At 42.2% G+C, this 19,348-nt stretch overlaps 1 protein-coding gene across 1 annotated transcript in view; it reads right to left on the bottom strand.

Moving 5' to 3' along the window:
- NELL1 (neural EGFL like 1) overlaps window positions 1-19,348 on the bottom strand; it is a 665,093-nt gene that overhangs the window by 15,436 nt on the left and 630,309 nt on the right. The window contains exon 17 of the mRNA XM_019519959.1: window positions 4,737-4,930. Coding sequence (XP_019375504.1) covers window positions 4,737-4,930 — 194 coding nt within the window. The remainder of the gene's footprint in view (window positions 1-4,736; window positions 4,931-19,348) is intronic.

Below are 19,348 nucleotides of genomic sequence, written 5' to 3'. Positions count from 1 at the left end.
GCAGTAGTAACAAGCTACTGCATAGTCAGCATCACCTGAAAGCCATTTGGTGATGCTACTCCACAGTAATATGCACAGTCATTTAGTACTTGTGTATACTAGTACTAAATGATTGGGCACTAACAGCTGCTCAGCCAGCATTTCATATAGACATGGTTAACATCCTTTAACTTTAAAAAGGAAGATTACATCAAAATGAGGAAGCTAGTTAGAAGTTAAAAGAGGTGAGGAACTTGCAGGAAGCATGGGAACTGCTTAAGAACACCATATTGGAGTCAGAGAGCAAATGGATACTGCAAATAAAAAAAGAAAAGAAAAGTGAACCAAAAGAAAGCCAGGATGGTTTAATAGCACAGTTGCAGAGGCAATAAGCAGAAACAAGGTTTCTTTCAAAATGTAGAAGTCAAATCCTAATGTAAAAAATAAAAAGAGCATAAACATAGCAAAGCAAGTGTAAAACTGTAATAAGATAAGCTAAGAGAGAATTTGAGGAGAAACTTACTAGACACACAAAAGATGACAATAAAAAATTATTTCAGTACATTAGGAACCAGTTGGGCCTTCAGATGATCAGGGTGTAAAAGAAGTGCTCAAGGATGTCAGAGCCATTGCTGAGAAACTAAATGTATTCTTTGCATCTGTCTTCTCACTTGGTCCACTCCTCTCCAGGGACAAGTCAGTGGAACTGACCCAAATTGAGGTTTCAATAGAGGAGGTCGTAGAGGAAATTGAGAAACTAAACAGTAGCAAATCACCAGGACCTGATGGCATTCACCCTAGGATCCTTAAGGAGCTCAGATTGTAAATTGCTGAACTCCTAACTGTAGTATGCAACCTATCATAAAAACAGTGTCAGTACCAGAGGGCTGGAGGGCTGCCAACGTGACTCCCATATTTAAAAAAGGCTCTAGAGGGGATGCAAGGAACTACAGGCCAGCAAGCCTAATTTCTGTTCCAGGAAAACTGGCAGAAACAATGATAAAAAAAAGAATTGTTCAGCATGTGAGTGAAAATGACTTGCTGAGGAGGAATCCACGTGGCTTTGTCAAAGGGAAATTATGTCTTACCAACTCAATAGAATTCTTTGAGGTTGTCAACAAGGGTGGACTGGGGGGGATTCAGTTGACACAGTATATTTGAACTTCCAAAAAGCTTTTGACAAGGTCCTCCATCAGGGGCTCTAAACTAAATTAGGTAGTCATGGGATTACAGGGAAAGCCCACTCATGGATTAGAAATTGTTGTAAAAATAGAAAGCAGAGTGAGTATTCATAGTCAATTTTCAGGATGGAAAGAGGTAAACAGCAGGTCCCCCAGGGATCTGTGCTGGAACCAGTGCTGTGTAACTGATGAATAAATAAATGATCTGGACAGGGGGGTAAGTAGCGTGCTGGCCACTTTTGCCAATGACACACAATTATTCAAAGTGGTAAAGACCAAGGCCGACTGTGAGGAACTACAGAAGGATCTGGCACGACTGAGCAAATGGGCAACTAAATGGCAGATATAATTCAATGTAGGTAAGTATAAAGTGAGGCACCTGGGCAAAAATAACCCCAAGTATACCTACACTATAATGGGTGCTACATTAGGTGTTACCGCGCAGAAAGAGGTCTGGGAGTCATTGTGGACAGTTCATTAAAAACATTAGCTCCATGCTCAGCAGCTGTCAAAAAGGCAAACCAAATGAAGAAGGGAATTGTAAACAAAACAGAAAGTATCATTATGGCTCCTTATAAATCCATGGGGCATCCACACCTTGAATACTGTGCCCAATTCTGGTCTCCACACCTCAAAAAGTATATAGAAGAACTACAGAAGGTACAGAGAAGGGCACCAAGAAGGATTAGTGGTATAGAGGTGCTTCCATATGAAGAGAGACCAAAGAGGCTAGGCCTATTCAGTTTAGAAAAGTGATGTTGGGGGTGGGGGGGATGTTATAAGGGTTTATAAAATAGGAAATGGTGAAAAGAATATACATTGGGATTTATTATTTACTGTCTCTCGCAGTACAAGAATTAAGCATCACAAAATGAAGCTAGTAGGTAGTAGGTTTAAAATGAACAAAAGGAAGTTCTTTTTTCAACAGTGTGTAATTAAAGTGTGGAACTCATTGCCACCAGATGTGGAAACTGAAAGTTTAGCCAGATTCAAAACGGGATTGGATAGAAGGCGCATTATTAGCTACTGAGCATGAGTTAGGTGTATAGACTCTGAATCTGAGAACTTAAATCCTGGAGGTTGCAAGTGAGAGAGGAGGAGGCAAGGGGGGTGCAGGAGGAGAACCCCTAGTCATACCCACTTCATTCTCCCTTTCAGCATCTACTCTCTTCCATTGTGACACAGGATACTGGGCAAGCTGGATCTATGGTCTGACCCAGTAAATGTCAATTCTTATGTTTTTATATATCTTTTCTTAAAAAAAGAATGATGGTATATTATATCTCATACAAATTATAAGGGATTCCAGCCAATGCCTATTTACCCACTCTCTCCACAATGATAATGAGAAGGAAAAAAACTTAATATTCACACATAGAAAACATTCATTTATTTGCTCTGGATAAGACAAGCGAGTAGAAATTTTCAAAGCTTGTATAAGTGCAAGTTAAAGGACTGGCAGATGGCTCTATCCTACTTTTCCCCACACTGGAAGTGTGGAAAACCCCAATTGCATCAGCTGCAGTGCAACTTCACTGAAAACACGGTAGGCCAAGAAAATGAAATGCAGAGGCAGCTGTTTCTGTGAAATAATCAAATATGATCAAAGAAAGTGTAAAGTCACAGCTGGCAGGTTTGAGATTTTAAAGATATAGTCAGATGTAGTAGTTTCTATTGCAACCAATAGGCTGAAATAGCTGTTATGCTGTTCATCCCCTGGTAGGTGGATGAACAGGGATCTCCTAGTATAAGGCCTCTGTAAGACAGCTTTAAGTTGGAGGCCAGAACTCAGGCCTTCAAGCATACACTATTCTCAGATAAAATGAAAAGCAAATAGTAAATTAGTGTGAGGAACTGAGGACAAAACAAGGATATAAAGAAACAAAATAAGAGATGGGGATGGCTACAAAATGAGACAGACATTTAAAAATATCTACAGTAGTAAATGAGCACACTGTGTATTTTCACGTACTAATAAGAGGCATTCAGCATAAGAAATAGCTACAATGAGAAAATGGCAAATACGATATAAATTACAAGGCTAAGATGAGCATACTAATCTTTAGAATTCTACAAAGGCAGACCAGATGTCTTCACATATATTAAGCTGTACTATATTAAGCTGTTTATTCTTTTCACAGTAAAATATTCTTATTCTTTCATAAGCCAACCAGCATATTATATATTTAACAGGGTATCAAACTTACAAGGGGAAAAGGTTTAGGATGCTTGGAGGCTGCTTGAAGTAATGGTTTTGGTCTGACAAGGTTTCTATTTGAACCTAAAATAGAGCAAGGCACTTGAATTTCTACTGGTTCTGAAACCTGGTTGACAACTGCGCTGTAGGGATAACAAGGCTCTTATTTTTTATATTAGTGTCAACACAGAGGCCTTACCTGGCTTCTTCCTATTTGCTGCTACCCACAATGTCCAAGAATTGTTAGTGATCCAAAATCTCATCTTGCATACACCAAGAAAAAGTCTTTCTACCATTGTTATTGCAAATAATGGGAGTCTCATCACTGACTTGAATGGAGGAGGACTGGAGCTACATTACAGGTGTAACTAAGACACAAACGTGGCCCAAGGGGACTGATTCTCTTAATCGAAACAGTTTTACACTGGTGTAACTCCGCTGGCTTCAGAGTTGCTCCTACTTTAATATAAATTAAGAGGATAAGGCCCAATGCCCTTTAAACTAGGCTTCCACACAATAGTTGGGGACTGTTAACGCAAAACAGGATTCCTTACTGAATCAGTGTAAGCTTTAGCACTAAGTAGATACACATCTGCTATGCTGGCTTCCTAAAAGGTATATGAGAATGAGAGCTCAATTTATTCACAGATGGCTCATTAGAGAAAATATTAACAGGCTCAAATCACAAGGGAGACTGAGGCACTGAAACACTCTGTCTGTCAAACTCAACTTTTAGACATCCTGCTGCTTAGTGGAATCAATAGCCCTAAGCAACATGCCCTTTCTCTTTATACAATGCATGGGAAGAGTTGGGCCCTAAGCATAGGATTCACAGAAACCAGCACGTTAAGCACAGTGCTGTCTGAACTGCTGCATAGGAAATGGTGATGAGAGGGGTCAGGCTTAAATCCCACTCTTCTGAATCTATATTCCAAGCAAAGCAGAACACCTTCAACAAGTAGGTTGTCTGAAACTACTCATCCTGACACAATACTACAGAGGCTGGTGGTTAGAACGAATGACTGGGGGTACAACAGGTGGGTCTGAGTCCCTTCAGCTGATATCTATTTGGTTAGGGATGCCACCACACCTTCTTTTAGCTGTCTTTTAATCATGCTCTGGTGAGACAGACAAAGGAAAGTCCATCTTGTAAATTTTGATGAGTCTTAGGCATGAACTGGACCCTAGATGCTCAGCTTTGTTGACAGTTAGGTAATTGTGTATATACATGCCCAACAGCTGCAGCATAGTCTCTAGAGGATTGTATCAGTGAAAAAGTATGTGCTGAGGGACTTAGGTAAGGCTTTGTGACTGTCCATGATTCCCTAATATTGGACTAGACCAGGTAATCTAAAGAAAACACATGACACACAACTCACCTTACAGGAACAAACAGAGCACCTGTCTTCCTTCAGTGTCCACACCTGACCATTTCGCTTCAAGCCACCTTCATGTGGGCAATCCCCAGTGCAAGATGGTCCTGATGGACACAGACAATCAAAACCACCTGCCAAGTTCACACAGGCTGAATCATTCCAACAGGTGTGGATCCTTAGGGCACATTCATCGATATCTGCAAAACACAGCCAATTTATAGTCTCTTGGAGATTTGTTTCCAGTGACAAATTGTTCATTCATTATTAAACAGTTATTGCTTGTCTCCCTGGGTTGTTGGAGGGTGTCTTCCTCCTGGTATATTCTGTATTTGTTGGAAACAAAACAGAATTACTATGTTCTGTTATGATTCCACTAGTGACTCTTGAAACCACTTACAGTATGCTCATTTGTAAATGCCGACATTCCTAGTAAAGCTATACAGCAATGATGAACTTGAACTGCCAGGGAAGGTGCTTCTAGTTAGCAGGAACTGGCAGACAGTTAGAATGACTCTCTGCCAATTAGGCCACCTTCTGTTCTGGGTTTTAGACTGAAATAGAAAAGCACCATTCTTCATAAGCTCCTAGCATGATCAAAGCTTCCCCAGACTAATGACAAGCAATCACTACCCTTTCCATTAGCTGGAAAGAAGAAGAGAATAAAAGGAAAGGCTTCAGAACACTTTCTATAGAAAAGAAATCCTCAAGCTCTGGAAGTATACAAAATCATGTAGTAAAAGTGAGGTTCAGCAAGGCAACAAAGATTTTAGCACCAACCATTGAAAAAGTGAATATTTTTCCTAGGTGATTTTAGGAACTACTTAACTACTAAATAATATGATGCATTGCTACACAGAGTTGAAATTGCTGGCAGGTGATTATTGCAGGTGGGAATTTCCCTGGGACCCCAAGGATAACACCCTTCCTTTTATTAAAAAAAAATGCCATGAAATCATTTTGCTAAGTCAATCTGGAAAACAGCTATGTTTCTCTAGAAAATCTTTATCAGAGCTCTGTTTAAGAAAATGTTTACAATTATAGTGCAAGTGAATATATAGCTCTTGTTTCCATAATGTACATTAACAACCAAAAGCCTAATCAAGGGGGGGAGAGAAGTTTATTTGGATGAGATGAAGCATATTTTATAAATGGATGAATACATAAAAATGCTTTTTAATGTGTGTGTGTATATTTACATATAACTATGAAAATATAAATTGGAACAGATAGTAAAATCTCATATAATATTTTTCACTCTGAAGAACACATTTATACAAATATTACAAATTATGCAGAAGAATCACAAAATGTACCACTTAAAATGCAGCGACTTCTAGGTTGAAATATGCAACTATTTAATGGGCAATAGTTAAGTATCACACACCAATAGTACTTAAGGTTTAAGAAAAGCAGTGGAGAATATAATATACATTATTACATGGAAATTATGGTGTTAAATTTCCCAAAGATGACATGGCTAGCAACCATGCTACTTCTGTGGCAAATGCCATAACCTCTGAAAGTGGTCAGAAGTTTGGATTAACTTTTTTCAGGGGTAAAGGGTGCCTTCTGAACAAGTGATACAGATGGAGCTTTAACTGCATCACAAATGGTACTTCTTAGAGCAGGGTGTTAAAGACACCAACCTGCAGAGTCCCATCATCTGGCCCCCTATGTCACCCTTAGGTCTTGCACTGGATCCACACGCTGCACGCGGTTTGTGCTGGACCAGTAGCCTATGCTCAATGTCAGTTCTTGCAGAGGGCTGGTCTGGGGTACCTGTGGCACTCACTCTGGACCAGTCCTGCACACTAGGTCCAATATGTGAGATTGGTCTGTGGGCCTAATGAATAAATTATTCCAGTGGGTCATATGATCTTAGTGCAGGGGTCAGTAACATTATTGGGCAGAGTGCCAAAAACACCTGCAACCTCGACTTGTAAGATGTTGGTATGCTGGGGTGGACAGTGGGGAAGCTCTGAGGAGCCTGATCCTTGCTGTGGCAGTGCAGCCCTGGCCCCTTCCCTGCCGCCCACCCCAAGGTGCGCATGCCAAGCAAAATGTCTTTGCGTGCCATACTCTGGCACCTGTGCCAGGGGTTGCCTACCCCTGTCTTAGTAGTTTGAATTCCAAAGTCACTTTTTGTATTTTACTCACGTAAGACGTTTTACATGCATAAGGTCTGAGTAAACAATCAGAAACATGTTCAGAATCTGGATTGATGAGAAAAAAGTTTCCATCATGCAGGTCAAGCTAGCTAGTTATCATAGCCAGGATAGCAAACCTCTCAAACTGGCTATTATTTCACATTTAAATTTACAGGTGGTGGGGATGGACTGGAAATGCCAAGCAACCTGCTGGCCAGCGCAGCTGAATCAAAAATATAGGCCAGCAGCAAATCGCTAATCCTCCCTTCCCTTTACCTCTCCTACCCCAGAATGAAGATGAAGCAAAGAGGGAACTGTGCCTTTGAGTGTCTGGTGAGCACAGAGTCTGCTGGACTTACTCCTAGGTTGATGCAATTTACATATCACATCTTATTCAACATTATTTGACCCTTAGACTTCCTACGCACTACTGTATTTTTCTGCCTTATTTCAAATACATGAAGAAATATATCTCCATGTGCACACTTTGCCCCCATTAGTTTTCTTCCCATCATTTTTTTAATAAATAGGTTATCTAGAAGGGGCCATTGTACGTGGTATAAAAGGCACTTTATGATTTGAAATCAAAGCTCGCGGTCTATTGTTTATCAGGTGCCAGAGTATTAAAAAAAGAAGAAAAGCCTCAAACAATGACATAAACAGAGCCATGGATATGGAATTAGTTGTTTCAATGGAAGATGATAACCAATTAGCCATTAAGGAACTAAGAGTATTCTTTAAAAAACTGTGTGCTATTTATCCTTTCACTAGACCTTGACTTGTATTTTATGTTGAAAACAAATATACAAATGCAGCATACACTCTGCCGTTGGTGATTTCACATTTAATAGATCCAAGCATTGTCAATATTTTCTTCCCTGCAACAATAAGGCCTCCCTAAATAGCATATGTATAATATGCAGCAGGATTAGAGTTCAGATTAGAAGAGTAGGTTTAACAGTTCAAAACTAAAAGGATTTCACAGATGAATATAGAGCCATATTGCCTACACAGTTCCATGTAATTGCTTTACTTATGACATAGAAAACTATTTCTGCTTCCATGCAATTTAACAGATTTATGGAAAGCCAGATGTTAGCAATTATGGAAACTGACATTATTCATAGTCTCAGTACTACAGACCTGTTTGCACTGCACAAAACCAACTTAATCTATTATATGTAACCAAAAGGGAAGAAGCACCCTATTTACTTATAGTAACTGCTGCTCTCTGTTGAGTGCACATAAAGAAGAAGCCCCACTGAGAATTGCCCAACCTAGCAAGCAGGCCATTCATGAGGAAAAAGGCAATCAAACAAAAGCCAAGTAACATGTACTGTTTGCAAATTTTTGGGCCTTGTTATACATTAATTTTAGGTGCATGCTGGAGCTCTTAACCCCCGATTTTCCAGACATTAACACCTGAAATTAGTTTTAAGCACGCTTTAGGGTGCTTAAAGTTATGCCACTCCGGGGAAGGTTAATTTCTGATTCGTGTTACCAAGCTCATGTTCCATTTATACGTGGCCACTCCCCACAGATGGGCCACCCAAGTTGCAGTCATCCAACATCCTAGGACATAGTTTCCTCTCCCCCACCCTCCTGTTGTCTGTGGAGGCTCTTCCTACCCTGTGAACTCTACTGCTAAGGGGGCAGTTCTGGCACCGCACCAACTCTCCCTCCTACTCCTGGGGGAGTGACCTTCCCATCCACAGGGGTGCAACCCCATGCAAACAGCCTGCAGAGCACATGCCAGCTAGCCAGGTCACAGAGCATGGATGGATCCAGGAGTGGGATCTAGGGGGGGTCAGGAGGAAACAAGCTAAGGGGACAGATCAGGTGCCCATAAGCTGGGGTTTCTTTCCTGTGCCAGGGGCAGTAGCTCTCCCAAAAGTGCCTTTTCATAGCTCTCACCTCCCAGCCACCCTGGGAAGCATGACCAGCACCCCCCACCCCAATCCCAAATTATTAAAATTTTTAAAATGTTTTTTATTAATTTTTAGTTTATCCTTCAGAGGCTGACTTCCTTCATTTCACCATCCTTTCCCCATCCCCATTTCCTCTCCACCTCCCATTTCCTGTCCCATCCCATTAATTCTTTGCCTCCTAGCTTCTTCATGTTCCCAACCCCAACAACCCATCTCTGACACCCCCCTCCCCTCCTAGACCAGCGATATAAAGTTATCCTGGCTCACCAGCTCTATGGTGGCAACTCACACCTGTAGCTCTTAGTTAGACTGCTGTTTACCAGCCCCCTAGTGACAAGTCACAGCTGTGCAGATGGGGGACAGTCAGAGGCAGTTTTTAGCCGTAAGATATGACTGGTCCAAACTCAAGCCAGCTTTAACACCAATCAACATTTGAGCAGCTCAAACTGCAACACGTAACAAAGCCCTTTAATCCTAGATCATTTGTCTTCTTTCCCTTCCTTAATACAAATGAGGGCTCCCTATTATTTTACTGCATTTATTATTTACATGTTTTAGTAATTAATCAAATGTTAAAGGGTTGGGCATTGCACCCATTCCATAACTAAACTTTTAACAGACATAATTTTCTTGAAACAGTCCTTGGGCACATTTCTGCTATTACTGGCTGTAGTTCTCAGCATCAGAACCAATCATGTACACTGACAGTAGCAAAGTAATATTTTCCCTTTTTCGCCCTTTGGACCCAAGATTGAGGGTATTTTTAAAAAGCATGAATGCTTGGTTTTACATTCAATTAGCTCACAAAGCTATTCCACTGTAAGTGAATTCTAATGTAATTATACAAGTATATACAGGATGAGATTATAAAACACAAATTTGAAATATAAATGAAAATAGTCCTATTTATGACTAAACCTCTTTCAAAGACTGGTCTTGCTATGTAAGCCACAGCAAACTGCCCTGATTTCTCTGCTGCTATGAATTGGCAATACTTTGGATTTTGGGGTTTTGTATCAAAGTAATTTAAGCTATCTTATAGGTACTTATTTAGTCCTTATTTTGAATTATTTTAATTCATTTACTAAAAACACTTGGGGCCTGATGGCACCATGGCATGCAGGCTGTGTAATATCTTGAACAAATTTGAATGACACAAGTTGGAAAGTAAGGTGGCATGATACAACCTTTTGAGAGAATCATTGCCTTTAACAAATGTACATACTTCCTTTTAATGCAAAATGGAAGGTGAACAGGAACAGGCCATTTGCACTAGTAATTACCACCAGAACACAGCCCAGGGTAAGTGAAGACACATTTATGTGCAATGCCACCTCAAGAACAATGCTGGGAACTCAAGGGTTCTAGCAAAACCCCAAGAGCAAGGTGCATTTCTTCAATCTTTCCTTCACTAAAGATTTATTGCAATGAGTGCCCTTAACAAAAATCCTAACACTCTACTAACAAAACTGCTGTTCCTACACGGGAAAGGATGAGAGACAATGAACCACATGTGACGTGACAGGAACACTTTTTAAAGTATTCTTGGAAGATACTTTGGTGATTGGGCCATCTCAGAACCCGAACAGAATAGAATGGGGGGAAATCATCTGAGAGAAACCATTTTGTACTTCTTCCCTCCCTGTCCCACAATGTCCTTAGTTTACATGTATTAAAAGGATTCCTATGGACACTATTTAAATGCACAAGCACATGAGAATGAATTTGTGCACAAACACAGGTTCATTTCCCTGATTTCATATACTGATTTGATTCCTTGCCTCCATACTTAGTTCCTGAATTCAATACATATTAGTGTGTCTCATTCAGTATTTAATAGTACACTTTTCTATAGCACCTTAATGAAAATGTGTGCATATGAGTGGTATGCATTCTGATATTATGATGAACTATCACAGATGAAAAACCTACTGGTGTGCTAATTTCAACTTCCATGGTATATTAAACCATTACAATATAAACCTATGTGAAAAATGTATGCTGGGCTCCCAACCAACATAAGTATGTGTTAACTGGACATTGTTTTGACAAATCATTTTTCACAAGCAATTTGTCACTTCAGAGGTAATTTTTTATTTGCTCTTCTTTTAAATCAAACTTAGTGGTATGTGCACATGGTTTAAACTGAAATCATTAAGGAGATTCATCTTTATTCAGAAAATCTTTGATCATAGCACTCAAATACTGTAGAGATGTAAGTCTACCAAAAGACTAAAAAAAAGTCTACTAAAAGGACACTATCAAGTAAGTTAGGTTGGGTTGAAAATGCAGGTTTTGATAAAACATACTTTATATAAACTTTAATATGACTTAAAATGCTTAAGAGTATGCAATTAAGTTCAGGGGAGCCAGCAAACCTAAAGAAAGGCTAAATAGAAATTAAGCAATATTCTTACCAGCAACAAAGCTGATAAAATATCTTGCAGAGCTTCAAAATTATTTCAGTTTTAACAATCAAAGGTGTTATTACTAACACAAACAACAGTCACAGGTGAGCTACAGCTGCTCTGTCTCATTCTGGGTATATAAAGCAGCTGTAAACCTAACTGAACTACCCCCACACTATACCACACTACACAACTGAGGATTTCTCCAGTGGATCAAGCTGCTAATGCACTCGTTCCCTGGGCATTAGACATGGACTGTCTAAGAGGGAAGAAGATGTGACCAAGGCAACCTTATTCAATAGAGTATATATCCTTTGGTACTAAACATTTTTTATTCAGTCTTTTAAGAGTATATCTTTTCTATAACACATAAAGGCAGACAAATCAGCTAACAGGACTGAAATTTTGGACTTCAAAAATGTGAATTTCAACAAACTCAGGTCACTAGTAGGGAAAGGGCTGTGGGACCAGGAGCCGAAGTTGAAAGGAGTGCATGCAGAGTGGTCGTTTCTTAAAGACACGATCCTCAAAGCACAAAGGAAATCCAGTCCCACATGAAGGAAAGGTAACAAAAGGGCTGGGAAGCCCTTTTGGATAAACAATGATATCATAGTCCTCTTAAGAAAGAAGAAATTGGTATACAAACAATGGAAGCTTGAGGCATGCCCCAAGGAGGACTATACAACAATGGCCCGGACCTGTAGGCAACAGATTCAAAAGGCAAAGATGGAGACTGAACTCAAATTAGCAACAGGAGTCAAGAACAACAAGAAGCCTTTCTTTAGGTATATAGGGAGCAGGAGGAAAACAAATGGGAGTGTGGGACTCAGCAATTTAGGACAGCTGCTTACCAACACTCAGGAGAAAACTGAACTCCTGAATTACTATTTTGCCTCCATATTTCACCAGGTCAAGGGCAAAATCATGCCAGATTGGGTACAGATGGAGCAGGGTAGGAATTACTGCCTTCCTACTATTACTGTAGAACTGGTATGTGAACATTTGAAAAAATTAGACATGTATAAGTCAGCAGGACCAGATTAACTTCATCCGAGGGTGCTGAAGGAGCTGGCTAAAGCCATCGCAGGACTTCTGGTGAAATTTTTCCAAAACTTGTGGTGCTCCGGAAAGGTCCCCAAGGACTGGAAAAGGCCAAAGTTATGCCCATCTTCAAGAAATGGAGGAAGGAGGCAGTGATGACATGTAAGGAGGCCTTTGATCTAGTATCCCACAATGTTCTCATGAGAAAATTGAAGGTCTGTGGGCTTAACCATGAAACTGTTAGATGGGTAGGGAGCTGGTTGCGGGGTAAGACCCAGAGAGTTCTAATGAACTGATTTGTGTCGTCTTGGTGAGAAGTGGCCAGTGATGTCCCTCAGGGGTTCGTGCTTGGTTTAGTGCTTTTCAACATCTTTATCAATGATTTGGATGTGGGGGTAAAGAGCTCACTGGCCAAGTCCACAGATGACACCAAGCTATGGGGAAGCGTGGTCACACTTGAAGATAGGGTGCAGATACAGGTGGACCTACACAGACTTGCAAGTTGGGCGGAGCAGAATCAGATGAAGTTCAACGTCAAGAAATGTAAAGTGAACATTTTACAAACCTGGGGACAAAAACCCCCTACACACCTACAGGCTTGGCAATGCCAGAAAGACAAGCACCATGAATGAAAGGCACCTGGGGGTAATAATAGACCACAGTAGGAATATGAGCCAGCAGGGTGATGCTGTAGCCAACAGGGCAAACAATACCCTAGCATGCATCAGTTGATGCATCTCCAGCAAAACTAGGGAAGTGATTTTTCCACTCTGCTCGGTATTGGTGAGACCACAGCTTGAGTACTGCATCCTTTACTGGGTGCTGCACTTCAACAAGGACATGGTAAAGCTCGAGAGAGTCCAGAGAAAGGCTGCCCGTATGATCAGAGATTTGCACAGCAAGCCATATGAGGAAAGACTGAGGGACCTGGGACTTCTCAGCCTAAAAAGGAGAAGGCTGAAAGGGGACTTAATAGTGATTTACCACTACATCAGGGGCGTACATCAAGGGCTCGGTGAACAACTGTTTACCAGGGCACCCTTAGGGAAAACCAGGAGTAATAGTCTGAAACTCCTGGAAGACTGTTTCAGGCTCAACATTAGGAAAATCTTCTTCACAGCTGGTATAATATGCTATAATAGCAACACATTTTGGTACTGAGGAAAAAGAAATGACAGATGAAGCCCAGTCCTAATAGTTTATTGAGTTCATGTGACAACCTGTGGAAGCATTAGGAATACTAGCTCTTAAGTTAGCCGCTAGCTCATAAGCACTGCAGCTACGTCTTAGTGTTTATGAAGTGAAAAACAATTTATCCCGAGTTCACTGGTGACTGAAATAGACTCTGATATTTCAAGTTTTAATCAATTAAATAGATGACAATATAGGAGGGTCTATGTAGTGCCTCTTTCTACCTACCACTGGTGAAGCAACAAAAGAAAAATTCTACAGCATAAAGGGGAGATGGGAAGACTTCAAAGGAAGCATCCAGCTTTCTGTTTTGCAAATTATTTTTCTGATTGATTTCAATTCTGTACACCAGATAACAGACAATGCTATAGCACACTATACATTATGGCTACTTCCAGAAGTTTAAAAAAAAGTGGCGCTTTACTTTAAATTCAGCGTGCTCCTGTGCTGAGCCCAGCATGTGCCCAGAATAGGTAGTGCATTAGTTGGACCCAGCTCACCTCAAGTCTGTATAGATCAGGCATTATAGTGGGGCTGTTTTGGCACTTTTATCTAGTAGCTGATTGAATCAGCTTTAGTTACAAGCACAAAAAAAGCCATGCTAAAGAACCTGATCTATATAGATACTGCAGAGCCGGGATGAAGTAAAGTGCTGCTGCTTCCAGTAAAGCATGATTTGTTGTTTTTTTTTAAATGCCTGCAAGCAGCCTAAAGCAGCATGAGTGAAATTTAAAATCTATTCAAACTTAAGCCCAGGTTTGAGGCTTGGAGGATTGTTGCATCTGGCATGTATGACAGGATGTCAAGCATGAGTTGAGCTTTTCACAGCTTGGAAACCAGTGAATTTTCCTGGTCATAGAAAATTAGGGTTGGAAGGGACCTCAGAAGGTCATCTAGTCCAATCCTCTGCTCAAAGCAGAACCATTCACAACTAGATCATCCCAGCCAAGGCTTTGACTACTCAGGTCTTAAAAACCTCCAAGGATGGAGAGTCCACAATGTCTCTTGGTAACCTGTTTCAGTGTTTTACTACCCTCTTAGTAAGAAAGTTTTTCCTAACATCTAACCTAAACTTCCCTTGCTGTGATTTGAAACCATTGCTCCTTGTTCTGCTATCTGCCCCCATTGAGAACAGTCTACCCTCTTTGGAACTACCCTTCAGCAGTTTTTCATTCCCTGTAGCAGCTGTCCTATTCCTACAATGCCTGTGTCATACTGTACTTAGGGGTCAGCAACGTTTTTGGGCAGAGTGCCCAAAACACCAGCAACAACTACTTTTAAGATGCCAGGGGCTGATGGTGGGGGATTTGTGAGAGGCCTGATCCTTATTGTCTCAGTGTAGTCCCAGACACCTGCTCAGAGATGCACAAGCACCTACTGGTGGCAAGAAGCCAGGCCAGGGCTCCATGGATCCCAGTGCAGCCACTTATACCCTCCCTGCCCCCTGCTGTGAGCAGCCCAGGTTCCATGGCGGATAGCAGAGGCCTGCCCAGAGCCTGGGCCAGCTGTGGTGGGCAGTTGGGAGGCTGCAAGTGGCTGCACTGGGGTTTGTGGAGCACCAGCCTGCCTTGTGAGCAGGAGGTTCATGCACACCACAGAGCAAGCAGTGGGGAAGGGTCCAGAGCTGCACTGCCATGACAAGGATTCGGCCCCTCATGAATCCCTTGCCATCCACCCCAAGGTGCATGTGCACCTGCCACCAGCAACAAGCTAGGTCAGGGCTCCATGGTGGGGCTGTGCAAAATTTTGGCAGCTGTTTTCAGTGGTGTTTCAGCTCATTTTGGCACCCAAAACACTGAATTCAAAATGAAGCGGAAGGCTCCAAAACATCTCCAAAACTAAATGAAACTGTCCAAAATGTTTCAGAAATGTTTTGGAGCCGGGCTTGCAGGGAAAAAGAAACTAAGAAGAGGAGGAGGAAGAGGGGTGAAAGGACTGCTCTGATATTGACATCTGTAGCTGGCCAGTGTCTGCAAGATGTCTCTGAGGTCCCTTCCTATTCCAGGGGTCTGGGGGAGGGACAGCTTCCTGCTGTCAACTTGCACGCAGATTATGGGGCCCATGTCCCCTGGGACAAGTCTGGCACAGCCCTGCAACCCTCCAGATCTGCATGTAAGATCACAACATGCTGCCACTGCTGGCTGGGGTCAACACCAGCACCCAATTTTGCTTGGCACAACCAACATTGAGCACAGCCAGGGGGAGCCACAGGAGAAGCCCCCATGGCTGCCCTGCCCAGCCCCATGCCCTGTCCGGCCCTGACTCCCGGCACTTAAAAAAAAAAAAAGAAAAAAGCCCTGCACTCACCACCTGTAGCAGCCCCTGCACCCCGACTGCACCTGCTGCCCAGCCCCGTCCCTGATGGCCCCTCCGCCTGGCCTCAGCATCCCAGCACTTTAAAAAAAAAGAAAAAAAAGCTTCGCACTCACTGGCTGCAGGAGTGGTGACTGGGGCGTCTGGGCACTCATGGCAGAGTCCCCCCATGCAGCATGGGGCAGTGGGGGGCAGCAGGGATTGTCCCACTCCACCTGGCACCTGCACAGCACCTGCTCCACGGTGCACGTGCAGCATGGCTCAGCAGAGTGCTGTGCACTGTCTGGGAGCTGGGGCCACTGAGGCTGAGCGGTGCTGGGCTGCAGCTCAGTGCAGGAGCCACCCCAACTCCCAGAGGCCCCAAATTGCCACTGCTGCAACTGGTGAGTGTAAGGCTTTTGAGTGTGAGGCTTTTTTTTTTTTTTGGCCAGGACACTAGGCTAGGGCTGGGGGGGGGGGGGGGCCGGGCAGGACAGCCATGGGGGTTTCTCCCATGGCTCCCCCCATCGGGGGAGAGGCAGGCACAGCTAGAGGAGCCGTGGGAGAACCTGCAGCCGCCTGGCTCTGCCTGCCTCTCCCCAGCCAATCCAAATCTCCAAAACAGCATCGAAGCTCCACAACAGACTCAGCCGAATCAAAATGGAGCGGTGATCCAAAACACCAGAATGAGTCACTGTCCTCCAAAACGGCCGAATCTGAAATCGAAACGAGACATAGCTGTTTTGCACAGCCCTATTCCATGGATCCTGATGCAGCTGCTTGCAGCTTCCTGGTTGCCTGCCACAGCTGGCCCGGGCTCTGAGCAGGCCCCTGCTACTCAGCCTATGGAGTGGGGGCTGCTCACAGCAAGTGGCAGGGAGGCTGCAAGCAGCTGCACTGGGGTCTGCATAGCTCTGGCCCAGCTCATTGCTGGCAGCAGGTGCACATGCACCTCGAAGCGGACAACAGGGGAGCTGTGAGGGGCCCACTCCTTGTGGCAGCACAGTCCTGGGCCCTTCCCCACCATCCGTTCTGAGGCATACATGCCCTCAGGCAGCACTGCCAGCCAGTCTTTATTGGCCAGATCCAGCCCACAGACCATATCTTTAACACCACTTAGCTATACCATAATGCCCAAAGAACAGAAGCTGCATATTTTTTCTATGTTTCTCATGCAAAAAGTGGTTCAGACATACATACCAGTATGAGGACATTGTGACCTGACCAGGGGGTCTGCATATAGTACAGATGTGTAAGGCCAAAATCCAAAAAGGAGGTTAGGCATCAATATATCATCCTCCACCTCCTCTCTGTATTTAACAGTAGCGGAAGCAGCTGTCCAGCAATGAACTGATATTGCAATTTATTCAAGAGGTGTTCTCTAGGATTTGCCCTTCAGTCATGAAGAAAAGGTGTCTAGCAACAAACCAAACAGAAAATACTTCAACAGAGTGGGTTAAATTCTCTCCTGGTGTATTACCACTCTGATTTCAGGCCTATAATCTCTTACATTCCCAAACAAATGCTGTTGCTATGCAGACAAACCCTCTCTTGTGCAAAATAAAAAGATGAATGACTCTGGCCCTGACTCTGAATACTCTACTCACGTAAATAAGCTCTATAAAGTGATTCAAATAAATGTTCAGCTAACATGTATCAGTTTATGTTTGTAGCTGAAATGTACTTGTAATATCCATATTTCATTTCTCTGCATAATTGTTATTTTAGTTACATTTTTAAAAGGAATTGTACTGTTTAAGTGATCTGTTTCAACACAACAGAATTCTGTATTTTTTTTATTATTAAATCAGTATAGACGAAGAAAGGAAACTAAATCTAGTCCTTTCAGCATTGATGCCAAGTAGCAGATGGCTCAGAAAAGCTATCTAAATTAAAATAACCCCATTAATTTCACATTCCATTTACCACTTACACATGGTGAGACAAGCATCTCACCTTTCTGAACTTCCAACATACTCTGCAGGTCAAAATGAGAGCAGTTTGCTTTGAAGAAAACACATTGCTGTTTAATCTACATAGACTGTAACATAGATCACAGAATGTAACATTATGGGCTCAGTTTTGTTCTTAGATACATAGGCAAGGTTACCATCAACTTCAACATTTACAGTACTGACTTTCCCAGGTGCTATACTTATACATAAAAGGGAAACACTGGTCCACTCAAAAAACATATTGCTTTGGGTGTGCATATCAGCTGTGACTATGGTGAGCAAAATACAGTTCCAGCATAGCTCAACTGATTTCAGTGAAATTGTACACTAGTTTGGCCCAACACAGTTATTACATTTGTGACCAGGCATGCACAGAGGAGTGATAGGCACCTTAGAAATACCTGAGACAGAAAGGCATGAAGAAATGTTATGGATACCCTTTATCACTAGTACCCTTAAGACTTTTAGAGCACTTATACACATACCTTTTCATCCTGCGACGTGCACTGAGCTGTGTTGTGTGCCGTTAGCTCCAGAGGTCAGTCTGCCAGCCCAGGGGCTGCTCTCCCCTGGCTACATGCAGTGGACGGGTTGACAGGGGCACAAGGGTGCTCCAGTGCAGGGCTATCCAACAGGCAGCCCTCACATTGAAGCACCCTCATACCTCCTCCAGCCAGGGTTGCATCTATACGTGCACTGCTGAGGAGTAAAAAGTGCCGTAGCAGGACAGTACTTGTATTTACAAGTACTATCCTACTACAGAGTTAATTAATTTACTCCAGCCTAATATGGCTGCACATGTAGGTACACAACATTTACTGCGGAGCCAATTAATCTACTCTGCTGCAAATGATTTGTGTAGATATGCCTACTGGGACTTAACTGGGAAGCTTTGTCTCAATTAACAATTGAAATTTAAGACTCCAAGATATTACGTTCTAAGATATTATTCTTGAATTTTACAGTTTCTTAGTGTTTTCAATAAGCAGAAATCCTTTTCACTTACAAGTATACTAGCCAAAATCTGAACAATTTACAATGTTAAGTAAAGTTTTTCAAAAAAATCAAAAGCATAGTCAGGATACCCAGAAATATATTTTTTATGGAAAACTCATAAACATTGATTAAGGATTAAACAACTAGAATTCTAAAGAAATCCAAGTTCTAAGAAGCTGATCTAAGTATCTATAGAAGTTAATAGAGAATGAGATCCTTTTCAAAGATATTTAAAACATAAAATAAAATTGAATATAGAGAAGTATATCCCTCCTTGGTAATTATATAGATCAGTTTAAAAAGAAAACTCTAGAAAAGTTACGATTCTCTAGGAAATCCATAGGGTTATTCCAAAGGGCAAATCCTTTATAATAACTTTAGTTAAGGGTTCAAACTAACAACACTCAAGGCCAGACTCTGATCTCTTACAGTGGTATAAATGATAAACTTGAAGAGCTGGACAGGGAAATTATATACTGCCTGACCTATGGGAAGTCAGAACCTGTAGGTTCAAAACCTCTCTGCATGAGGCAGGCCTAGAACACATCTCCTGCTTCCTGGGTGAATGCCCCAACCCACAGAAGTCAAACCCTGTGGGCCTGATGAGTGGTGCTGAGCCAGTCCCTCTTATGAACTGGGCCTGCAGACTGGCTCTGC

This window comes from Gavialis gangeticus, unplaced genomic scaffold (assembly GCF_001723915.1).
Source record: "Gavialis gangeticus isolate Ggan-Ray unplaced genomic scaffold, GavGan_comp1, whole genome shotgun sequence".
In the NCBI taxonomy this organism is placed as follows: domain Eukaryota; kingdom Metazoa; phylum Chordata; order Crocodylia; family Gavialidae; genus Gavialis; species Gavialis gangeticus.
This window is presented reverse-complemented; position numbering and strand designations above follow the sequence as displayed.